The sequence below is a fragment of the Orycteropus afer genome, unplaced genomic scaffold (assembly GCF_000298275.1).
Source record: "Orycteropus afer afer isolate SDZICR_OR568_19922 unplaced genomic scaffold, OryAfe1.0 scaffold00558, whole genome shotgun sequence".
NCBI classification, from domain to species: domain Eukaryota; kingdom Metazoa; phylum Chordata; class Mammalia; order Tubulidentata; family Orycteropodidae; genus Orycteropus; species Orycteropus afer.
Genome location: NW_006922145.1, coordinates 285,580 through 297,588, shown reverse-complemented (window position 1 = coordinate 297,588; position 12,009 = coordinate 285,580). Strand labels below are relative to the sequence as shown.

Here is a 12,009-nt window from a genome sequence, read left to right as displayed (position 1 = left end):
GCACATAACAACAACAGTAAAAGGAAGAATTACAATAAATATAAATGGTCTAAATTTACCACTTAAGACAGATTGTGAAATTGGATTAAAAATAATCCATCCGGTGATTGCTAATAAAAGATAACGCTGAAATCCAGACATGAAAACGTTGACAGTAAAAGGGTTGTGGAAAGACTTGTCCAGAAAATAGCGATCATAAGACCCCTGAAGTTGCTTATATATTAGACCAGTTGTCTTTATTGGATAAATGGGGGCCTTTTAAAGGTTTGGCTCTCAGGAAGGTATTTAAACTTGCAGATTTAAATCTGGATAGATTTAATATTTATAAGTTCAAAATATAGAAAGCATAAACTGGAAGAATTATCAGGAGAAACAAACTCACAATTGGTTGTCGTCGTTGGGTGCCGTCAAGTTGGCTCTGACCCATGACGACCCACGTACGACAGAAGGAAACACGGCCCAGCCCTGGCCCAGGCTCACGATCGTTATGTTATGCCCATCGTCACAGCCACTGTGTCCGTCCATCTCGTTGAGGACCTTCCCCTTTACACTGACCCTCTACTTTACCAAGCCTGCGGTCCTCCTCCAAGCACTGGTCCCTCCTGATGACACGTCCACAGTATGTGAGACGGCCTCAAATGCCCGTTTCTAAGGAGCCTTCTGCTTGTACCTGTTCCCAGACAGGCTTGTTCGTTCTTGTGGCAGTCCATTCAGCATTCTTCAGCAGCACCGTCCTTCAAAGGCTTCAGTTCTTTGTTGGTCTTTCTTACTCATTTTCCAGCTTCCGCATGCACACACAGCGGTGGAAAATGATCTGAGGGACCCTGCGCACCTTAGCCTTCAAAGTGACATCGTTACTTTTCACCACTCTAGTGGTCTTTGGCAGCTTATTTGCCCAATGCAATACGTCATTTGATTTTCTTTCTCTTAAACTTTCTGTTGGTGAATGTATAAAGCAGACTCAGTTTTGCATTCAGCAGTTCATGCACGTTTTGTGTCGTTACGCTGACTGCGGTCCCCACGGTGTAACAGCTCTCTTCCACTTGCTCCCGGGGGCCACCTTTCCCTGTACCTCTCAGCTCTGCCTTCCTGCCACCTTAGCTTTCTCCCTGGGCGCATCCCGCCCTTCTGCTCTCTGCCCGCAGTTGACTGTCCCAGTGAGTGGATCTCCCTGGTATCGGTGTTGGGCTCAGAGGCCTGTCTCTTGTTTGGCTGACAGTTAAGGCATAGGAGTGAGTTCGGTTCCGACCCAAAGGGTGACTAGGGACCATAGTCTCAGGGGTTTCACCAGTCTGTCTGACCAGTAATCCTAGTTTCTTTTAGGTTTTTGAATTTTGTTGCACAGTTTTTCTCCCAGTCCCTCCAGGCTCTCCAGTTTGGGTCCCTTTCTGAGTGGTTGGTCTTGGTGGCCAGGCTCCATATAGAGCTTGTGGTCTCAGGGCCTGCAGGCCGAGGCTCCCATGGCCCATTGGTCCCCCGGACTAATTGTTTCCATGCGTCTTTGATTTCCTTCACTTTTCTTTGCCCAGGACAGGAGAGACTAGTAGTTGCATCTTAGGTGGCCACTCACGAGCTTTTAAGACTCCAGTCACTACTCACCAAAGTGGATGGAGAACAGTGTTTTTGTGTATTACGTTGTTCTAGTTAAACTTGATATCCCCTAAGACCATGGTCCCAAGTCTGCAGGCCCAGTGACTCACTCCCTCAGAAGTTTGGTTGGTTTCCTAACTTTGTCCCCTCTTAGCTCTGTAGTATATCGACATTTTTGTAGCACATCCAGTTATTGATACAGGAACACCCTCTGGCAGACCTGTGTGGTCACGGTGTCTGCTGGTCACCTCCCCAGGCCCGGTCTTGCCTGCCCAGCCCTAGATGACTGTTGCTGCTGCTGACCTGCAGTGTTGGGACAGCACAGTGTGTACCTCGTCTGTGCCTCTTGTACCTTCCTTTGGTTCTTGACGGCTGCTTCCAGGGGCGTTGACTGTGGATCCAAGGAAAATGAAATCCTTGACAACGTTAGTCTTTTCTCCATTTATCATGATGCTCCTTATTGGTCTAGTTGTCAGGACTTTTGTTCTCTTTATGTTGAGGTGTAATCCATACTGAAGACTGTAGGTTTTGATCGTCATCAGTAAGTGCTTCGAGTCTTCTTCACTTTCAGCAAGCAAGACTGTGTCATCTGCATGTTGTAGGTTGTTGATGAGTTTTCCTTCAATCCTGATGCTGTGTTCTTCTTCAAATAGTCCAGCCTTTCACGTTACCTGCTCAGCATACATATTGAATCCAAAAAACCAAAGCACACTGCTATTGAGTCGATTCCAACTCACAGCAACCCCCATTGGGTTTCCAAGGTGGTATATCTTTATGGAAATAGACTGCCCCATCTTCTTTCTGTGGAGCGGCTGGTGGGTTTGAACCACCAACCTTTGGTTAACAGATGCCTTAGGCACTGGGCCACCAGAGCCCCTTTCACAGGCTGGTGTGGTGAAAGGACGCAGCCCTGACCATAGCTTCTGATTTTGAACCATTCAGTATCCTCATGTTCTGTTCTATTGACTGCCTCTTGGGCTGTATACAGGTTTCTCATGAGCACACTTCAGTGTTCTGGAATTCTCATTCTTCATATGCTGTCCCTAACCTTTTGTGATCCACACAGTCAGTTGCCTTGGCGTAGTCAGTGAAGCCCGGGGAAACATCTCTCTGGTATTCGTTGTTGTCGGCCAAGATTCTTCTCACATCAGCAGTGATGCCAGTGATTGACGGTGTTGTGGTTCCCTGGTGCCGCTCTGACAGGAACATATCGCAGATGGGATGCCTTAACAAGCAGGAGTTTATTCTTACAATTTGGAGGCTATAAGTCTGAGTTCAAAGTGCCAGGCTCTAGGGGCTGGGTGAAAGCCCCTCAACCTTGGGTCCAGCTCTGCCTCCTGTTCCTGGCCCACTGGAGCTAGAGGCATTTCTTCACTCAGACAGCTGCTGGCTGCTGAGGCTGTCAAGCCCAAGGTTGACATGTAAAAAGGCACAGTTCTGGTGTTACCAAACCACACGGCAGGCCATTAATTCAAGTCCATTGAAAGGCCCAAGGTCAGCAGAGCATGGCAGGCTGCTGAATGACATGGCTACGCGCAGAGTTCAAGTGTCCCATGAGCTAGAGATCATTCCCAACGCTGCTTCTTAGATACGGGAAGCAGACCACATGCCAAAGGCAGCCATTCATCTGCTTGTGGTAGATCCCACCATGGAGTTGATTGCCAGTCTCATCATGGGGAATAACTCCCACCAGCTGCCCAGCCGCTCACCCAGGCCCAGCCGAGTTGACACACAAGCATAACCACCACGAGCAGTGTCAGTGTATTTCTGGCAGTTCCGTCTCTGTATTGTTGCACCGTTAGTGTTATTCGCAGTTTAGGGGCCATTTTAACACATCTCCCAGTGATTACAAATCAGGTAGACCACAAGTCTGCTTGACCTCGAGAATACTGGGGATTTGAAAGCCAGAACCGACAACTTGAATAGGGGATATAATCTGTCAAAAGAATACATCCTGTTGGCATTTAAAAAATATACATAAATGATACATATTAAAACTTGTGGAATATAGCTTAAGATGGTTTTTTAACATAAGATAGCTAAATGTCCAACTCAGGAAATCATAAGGATATCATCAAAATAAGTAGAGAAGGAATTAAATAATGAAGAAGCAGAAATTAATGAAATGCAAAATAGAAAACATAGTGACATCTCATCCACAGGTGGAACTGGTCATTTGAAAAGTGTCTTGAGTCAGGGCTCTTGGCAGGTTCATCCAGAAGAGGGGGTAGTATCACTTGACCCTTTTTTTTTTTTTTTTTTTTAATTGTGATTTGGGTGAAAGTTTACAGAGCAAACTCACTTTCCGCACAACAGTTCACATACACTTTGTCTCATGATACTAACTGCGATTTCCCACAATGCAACAACTCCTCTCCCACTCCTCTCCATAGTTACCTCTTCCCTGTGTCCATCCCTCCTGCCCCCTGAGCTGTCTCCTTGTGCATAAGCAGCCCTTCTTTCTCCCATGATTGTTCTCTCCAAGGCGTGTATCTACTTGAGGTAAATGTTCAGCCCACATGCCTGTCTTTTGTTTGGCTGGAAACCACAGGTGTGGGTTCAATTCCAGACCTGAAGGACAGCTAGGGGCCATAGTCTCAGTGGTTCTACCAGGCTCTATCAGACCAATAAACCTGGTACCCCTCCCCCCTTTTTTTTCCAAATGATTTTGAGTTTTGATCCACATTGTTTACCCACTCTGTCTAGGATCTCTTACATAGATCTGCCTCTGAAAGGTTGACAGTGGTAGCCGGGCACCATCTAGTTCTTCTGATCTCATAGTCATATAGGGTGAGGATTGGATGGTGTACCAATCACTTAGACTAATTTTTTCCATGAATCTTTGTTTTTCTTCCTTCTTCTTTGCTCTGGACAAGGAGAGACCCATGTTTGTATCTAGATGGCTGCTTGCAAGCTTTTAAGATCCCAGTCGCTATTCACCAAAGTAGGAGGTGGAACAATGTTTTGTTTAGTATGTTATGCCAGTTGAGCTTGATGTCCCCTGTGACGGTGGTCCCGAGCCCACAGGTCCAACTACTTGCTCCCTCTGGGAAGCTGACTGTGTCTAAGAACGGACTATAGCCGTGACCCTTGTCAACTCTACTATACAGCTGGGAATTCTTACAGGACATAGCAATACACTTGTAGAAACATTGTCTGCCAACCTTACTTGACAATTTTATAGCAAAATCGGGGCACTGGAAACTTGAAAATGATTAAAAGACATCCATGAACAATATTTTATGCTAACATTTGGAATTAGAAAATAAACAAAAATGCCTAGAATATATAACTTGCCAGATTTGTACAGAGAGAAAATCTTGACCATCTTTCACTGACTTAACTGGGTTTTAAAACTCTACCCCTAAAACAAATAAAAACTGTTTCCCTACCCAAATGTACACACAGAAAAACCAAACTCACTGCCATCAAGTTGATTCTGACTCATAGTGACCCCCACTGGGTTTCTGCAGCTGCAAATCTTTAAGGTTTTCCTTCCTTGATCTGAATGGCTGGTGAGTTTGAACCACTGGCCTTCTAGTTGGCAGCCAGAATTCCTCACCCAGGTGTAGTGACAGCAATATTGGTAGCAGCCGCAGACAAACCACCAAGGGAAGAGTGTAAACCCGTTGCCAGGAGAGTCCTGTCAGTCATTCAAGTGGTAAAGCATCCTGACTCCAGCATACTCTTCCGGACGGGAAGACGGGACATTCTAGAATCCACTTCATGAACTGAGGACAGCACCTTTAGGAAAGCCAGATGAGAACCAAGCCAGGAAGGAGAAGTGTAGGTGAATTTGATTGTGGTTGTAGTCACGGAAACCCATTATGATGTAATAGGATGAGGAGTGCAGTGTGGCCTGCAGTCCTACTGCGAAAGGCTGGATCGGCTTTATTTTAGGAATAAATGGATTAACAGTAGGAAATGTTAGCAATAGACCAAGATATTTGTCTAAATTAACAGATGACACAGGAAGAAGTATTTTAATGTATAGAAAACAACCATTTAATGAAGTTATATGTGCATTTTTGATTAAAACCACTTACCCAATTTGAAATAGAAAGGAGCTTCCTTAATCTTTTAAGAATTTACGTGATACTGTACCGGTCGTCCCCAACTTACGACGTAGTCACGTTAGGGTGAACCGCTCTTATGACCGTCTGTCCTATCTTATCATTACTGTTACGTGCCACATGGAGTGTTGCAATGTGTAATTTGCTGACATCTTATCTGTAACTTTAGATGTAATGTTTCCACCCCCATCAGCTAATAAAGGTTGGGTTTATAAAGATACTGAGAATAAAAGGCAATTGCAGTGAAAACAAAAAAAAATTAGGTGCCCGACTTAGGTCAGAACCAGTTTGTGATGGAGTCATCGGAATGGAGCCCTGTCATTGGTCGGTGCCCACCTGCCCTTAATGATGAAGTGTTGAAATGTTCTCTGTGAGTCGAGAATGTTGTGAAGCTGTCCACTGTTCAGGAGAGAGGCAGGTATGCTGTGTCCGTCAGCACTGGGGTGGAGGTCTTCAGTCAGTGGAGTCACCTGAGACACAAGATAGCAGCATCGGAAAGGAGAGAGAAGACTGAAATGATTTGCAGATTGCCTGTCTAGGAGACAGAAGTAAATGTGCAGATGAATGACTGAAACAAATAAGGACATTTTGCAGGGTTGCTGGATATAAGATCACTACAGAAAATCTGATAGAACGCATGTTCTTTACCAAAGACTTGCGGTACTTAGAATGCAGTAAAAATGTGCTGAAAATGGGCATAGTTGAGTGAAAAGCGTAAAAGACTTGCGAGGGCCAGACCCTCCTTGGGTTTCCAAGGCGGTATCACTACAGAAGTAGATTGACCAACCTTCCTTCCGAGGAGTGGCTGGTGGGTTTGAACCACCCACCTTCTGGTTAGCAGTCAAGTGCCTTAGGCACTAGGCTACCAGAGCTCCTATAAAAGACTTAGGTGTGGAAAAGTTTGTCCTCTGTGGACTCGGGAGACTGTCAGAATGATGACTTTTCTCTGCATGCCGATCTTGTGAAGTGGGAAGCCAGTGAAAGTGTGAAGAATTTGACAAGGTGGTTCTGAAATTCACACAGAAGTGCAGTTGACCAGTGAGACCAATTTGAAGAAGAACGAGAGGCAGGCCGGACTCGTACCTGGTGTTAGGCTTATTTCTGCGGCTCCTTTGTCTGTAATTGGACAGCGCTAGACTGGGCTTGTGGCAGGGTTGGAGATCCCAGTAGTAGAGAAACTTGACGGGTGGAGGTTGGAAACCTATGGGGGAAGCGACGGACCTTTCAGGAAATGGTTTTAGGATGAGTGAATATCCACAGAGAATATAGGACAGTTAGATTTTTATTTCATGCCAGATAAAAGAAGAAATTAGACAGAATAAAGACCTGTATCTGAAGAGCAGAGCGTTGATATTTCATTAGACAACATGAGACGTCCTTCCAGCCTCAGAGGAGGAAAGAATTCCTTAGGAAATACGTACAGTGAACATAAAGCTATATAGGAAAAGACTGGTATCTTTTGTTACATTAAAATCACAAACGTCTGCCTGTCGTAAGACGCTGTGTGCATTGTGAAGGGACAAGTATAGACTAAGACATGTTATGCATGGGACTGGCAAAGGTCCAGAGTCTAGCATTTATAGAGAAATAAGGAAAAGTGCAAACGGGCCAATTGAAAATGGCCGAAATAGAATTTACGGAATATTCTTTCACGAGGAGGCGAGTACAAGACACCAGTGTTCACAATTAGACAACTGAATAAATGAGCTGTGTTTGTTGTTATTAAAGCTGTGACGCACATTGGAGTTCAGCAGCAGGAGGTGTGTGAGGTGGTGACGGAAAACACGCTGAGCAAAGACCGTGTCTCGGGCCGCGTGCAGTGTCCTGTTCCCTGTCCCAGGTCTACACGGGGGCAGTGACGACCGTAGACCTTTGCTGGGTCTGTCATCGTTGCCGCCTCTCAGGCACATTTTCTTGATGCCTCTTTTTTCTTTTCATCCTTGATGTGTTTCTCGTTGGACCTCGTGAGCTGGCATGCTGGGATGGGCTTGAGAAAGGCCCCTTTCGCGCAGCTGCCCCCTTCCTCCGTCCTCGTCCTCCGCGGGCCCCACGCCACCTCACTCCAGAGCTCAGCTCATCCTCTTACTAGTGTTGGTTCGTACGGACCTGGAGTGAAACAGCCAGGATTGGTACTCCGCTGGCTGTCTTTGACTGTAGGCTCCATATAGAATGACTGACTCTCTCTCCCTCCGTCTCACACCCACTGCCAGACCACTGCTGTGTGGTTGTGGCAGGCTGTGGAGGTCACTGCCTGGAAAGACATTCGGGTCTCGTCGGGCAGCCTGTCTTCAGAGAAGGGGCCCTCGCGCCTACATCCCCATTAAGTCTATGGCTGTTCTTCTATTTGTTTCCTCAAGAGGAGTTTGCTTTTTTTTTTTTTTTTTTTTTAATACAGGTAGTATTTTGCTTTTAATAGAGGTATATAAAGGAGCTCTGGTAGCATAGTGCCTAAGGCACTTGACTGCTAACCAGAAGGCTGGCGGTTCAAACCCACCAGCCACTCCTCGGAAGGAAGGTTGGGCAATCTACATCCGTAGTGATACTGCCTTGGAAACCCAAGGAGGGGTGGTCGCTATGAGTCGGGGCCGGCTCGACGGCACATCACAACAACAACAACAACAAGAGGTATATAACACAGGCATTGTTGCATGTTTTCCAGAATTTAAACAAGCAGGCGTACGACCTGGCGAAGGCGTTGCTGATAGAGGTATATAACATAGGCGTTGTTGCATGTTTTCCAGAATTTAAACAAGCAGGCGTACGACCTGGCGAAGGCGTTGCTGATAGAGGTATATAACATAGGCGTTGTTGCATGTTTTCCAGAATTTAAACAAGCAGGCGTACGACCTGGCGAAGGCGTTGTTGAAGAGGACGGCCCAGGCCATCGAGCCGTACATCACCAACGTGAGTCCGGGCGCCGACTGGCGGCGGGGGTGGCGCGCAGGAGCGCACGTCAGCGAGCGGCCTGTGCTTTCAGTCGGTGCTGGTTGAACCGCTAAAGGGACGCATGTTCTTTCCCCATCCTGCTGACAGCTTATTCGCAGTTAATATTGTCCGGGGGCTCACTCCGGGCCCATTTGCTCGTTCGCGAGGCGCTGAAATAGAGCTTTGATGTTGGTTAGCAGGATGCACCGGCTGTTTCCAACGTTAGAAACAGAGTTCAGTGTCGTCAGATAAAACATACTTAGAGCTTTGTGGAGATTAAATGGATTTGTTCAAGAAGAAGATAAGAGCTAATATCAAGACCTGGAAATCGAAGGCAGCTGTGAAATGGCAGCAGTGATCTGGTAGAAGTTGCTTACCTGTTGGTATTCCTGACTTACCAAACCAAACCAAGGAGTCGTTTCCAACTCATAGTGACTCGCATTGGGTTTCCAATGCTGTAAATCTTTATGGAAGTAGATCGCTCTGTGGAGCAGCTGGTGGGCTTGAACCGCCGACCTTCCGATTAGCAGTCAAGTGCCTTATCCACTATGCTACCAGAGCTCCTTATTCCTGACTTAGTAGCTTCCAAATAAATGTTTTCCTGAGCCACTGTCTCACCTGTTTCTTCTGGTTTTCTAGAAATGTTTTATACTGGTTGCTTCACAGACAGTCAGTTTTGTACGGAGACTGAACAATACGGCCCTTTGCCAGAAATAAGCGTTCTATTGCTTATACATTGCATGTTAACAGCAGTTATTTGTAATTGGGTCACTTTGCACTATCTGAAAGTTACAGTTTTTAATATGTCAGTGATTATAGTGTCCTTTAACGTAAAAAAAAGGGGAAGGGAGGAATTGCAGTGACATGGACCCTTTCTCTATCTCCCCAAATCTATTTATTTATGATTGACCATAGCATAGTGCCTAAGGCACTTGACTGCTAACCAGAAGGCTGGTGATTCAAACCCACCAGCCACTCCTCGGAAGGAAGGTTGGGCAATCTACTTCTGTAGTGATACCACCTCGGAAACTCAAGGAGGGGTCGCTATGAGTTGGGTCCGACTCGATAGCATATAACAACAACAACAACAACAACAACAACGTATCATACTTATTTTCAGGAGAAATATTTTTACCTGGTAGGTATGCTAATAGCAAGTGTGTTAGACTGGGTTCTCTAGAGAAGCAAAACCAGTAAAGCTTATATATGGAGAGAGAGAAAGAGAAATTTATCTTAGGAAAATGGCTCATGCACTTACAGAAGCTGGCATCACTGTCCTGGTGGGGATTACTTGTTAAATAGAATTTCTGGGAATTTGACAGTCCTGGAAACGTAAAAGTATACTTTTTTAAAAAAACAAAACACTATTAAAAAGAAAATGTATGTAGCGACCATTAGAAAACAAAATTCCTACACAGAATATATCCCGGTAATCTTGTTAATGTTGTTCAGAGGTTTTTTATTACCACTTGGAGACAACACAAAATTATTATTTTTCCACTGATAAGAATGTATGAAGTTCTTCTTGGAATTGATCACGTTGCTAAGTCTCCTTGACCCTTGGTGTTTGTGTCTGTTAACTTGCATTAGTGGGGCCTGGTCTGGTGGTGGAAGAGATTGAGTTATTCCCAGGAAAGCCTTTGGCAGTGAGAACTGGCCGTGTACACGCGAGGTGGGCTGTTACCACCCTGTGCCATAGCGTAGCTTTTCCTCAGGAAGCGAGTGCTGTCAGAGAGCATAGTGCCTAAGGCACTTGACTGCTAACCAGAAGGCTGGCGGTTCAAACCCACCAGCCACTCCTCGGGAGGAAGATTGGGCAATCTACTTCTGTAGTGATAACCACCTCAGAAACTCAAGGAGAGGTCGCTATACTCAGTCAGGGCCGACTCGACGGCACATAACAACAACAACAACATGGAGGGCCTCGGTTGTTGCCCATTTGGATCACAAACGTGCCTCGAGTGCCGGCTGCGGGTCAGGCACTGTTCTGGGCACCGGTGGACGGTGGAGAAGACGACTGGGGCTGGGCCTTGATGGAGGCGGGAGGGGTTCAGGGGACGTTGGGAAGCGGTCGGTGGGACGTCACCGGGAGGGGAGAGTTGCGCCCTCTGCTAAGTTTGTCCCCAGACAGGTGGGAGAGGGTGAGGCCTGGTCTGATGAGCCGGGCCCACGCTGGAAGGGAGCCGTTCTCTGTCAAGGCGGCTGGCACCGTGGGCTTCGTGTTTGCTGTTCTTTAAACAGGGGAACCTTCGTCAGTGGAAGCAAACCAAAAAGCCACTTGATTGTCAACCTGAGTGAGATCTGACCTGTGCTGTCAAAATGATTTTCTCACAAAATTGATAGGAAGGACAAACAAGTTACTATTATTATTATTTTTATCAAACAAGTTATTTTAGAAACCAGTTAAAAAGAATGGTCAAACGGACTCTCCCCCCACTTTTCCACTTTCTTTTCGGCTCTTTGTAGAGTGATTTGTAGGTGTCTGTACAGGCTCACAGACCTTCCAAAAAAAAAACCAAACTCCTTACCGTTGTTTTCCAACTCATAGCGACCCCTCCTTGGGTTTCCATAGTATCTCTATGGATGTCCCTCTGAGGAGTACCTGGTGGGTTTGAACCGCCAGCTTTCTGGTGAGCAGTCAGATGCCTTAGACACTACGCCACCAGAACGGACCCACATACCTCCATTTACAAGCAAATCGAGAAACTAAAGGCGAGCAGAAAAGCCTCGGGAACGAGAAGGCCTTGACCTCGAGCCTTCTCGTTACTGCGAGCCGAGCTCTGAGCTGTGAGGGGGACATGCGACCCAGACCCCGGCCGCTCCCACGGTCCAGAGAACCTGGCTCCACCACGGGGGCGGAGGGGCCGGGAGGCTCTGCGACCGCAGTCCGGCCCGTTGGTAGCATACTTGGAAGGTTTCAGACAGAAGAGAACTTGATCGTTATACCTGTGCCTTCACAGTTCTGTAGTGAGAGGAGGCATGGTCTGAGGGTAGAAATCGGTTCAGGCTGACTGCCTTACGGAAAGAAACAAAGCCACAGATTTCCATTTTGGCTTTGCCTATGTTTGTGTGTGCTTTTAATTGGGTGTTCCTTGGGTTGTAACCTTTATACACATGTATACATTGTGGCGTAGTGCCTAAGGCACCTGACTGTTAACCAGGAGGCTGGCAGTTCAAACCCACCAACCACTCCTCGGAAGGAAGGTTGGGCAATCTACTTCCATAGTGATACCGCCTCGGAAACCCAAGGAGGGGTCGCTATGAGCCAAGTCAAGTCAATGGCAGTGACTTTGGTTTGGGCTTTGCTTCCAGTAGGTGTGGTTTGGGCTTTGCTCCCATAAAGACTGACAGCCTTGGAGACCCTGTGGGGCAGTTCCACTCTGTCCTCTAGGGGCGCTGTGAGTCAGAATGGACTCCATGG

At 46.6% G+C, this 12,009-nt stretch overlaps 1 protein-coding gene across 1 annotated transcript in view; it reads left to right on the top strand.

Moving 5' to 3' along the window:
• PDS5B (PDS5 cohesin associated factor B) overlaps positions 1–12,009 on the top strand; it is a 147,856-nt gene that overhangs the window by 18,074 nt on the left and 117,773 nt on the right. Inside the window, exon 6 of the mRNA XM_007955954.1 lies at positions 8,487–8,567. Within this exon, the coding sequence (XP_007954145.1) occupies positions 8,487–8,567 (81 nt within the window). The remainder of the gene's footprint in view (positions 1–8,486; positions 8,568–12,009) is intronic.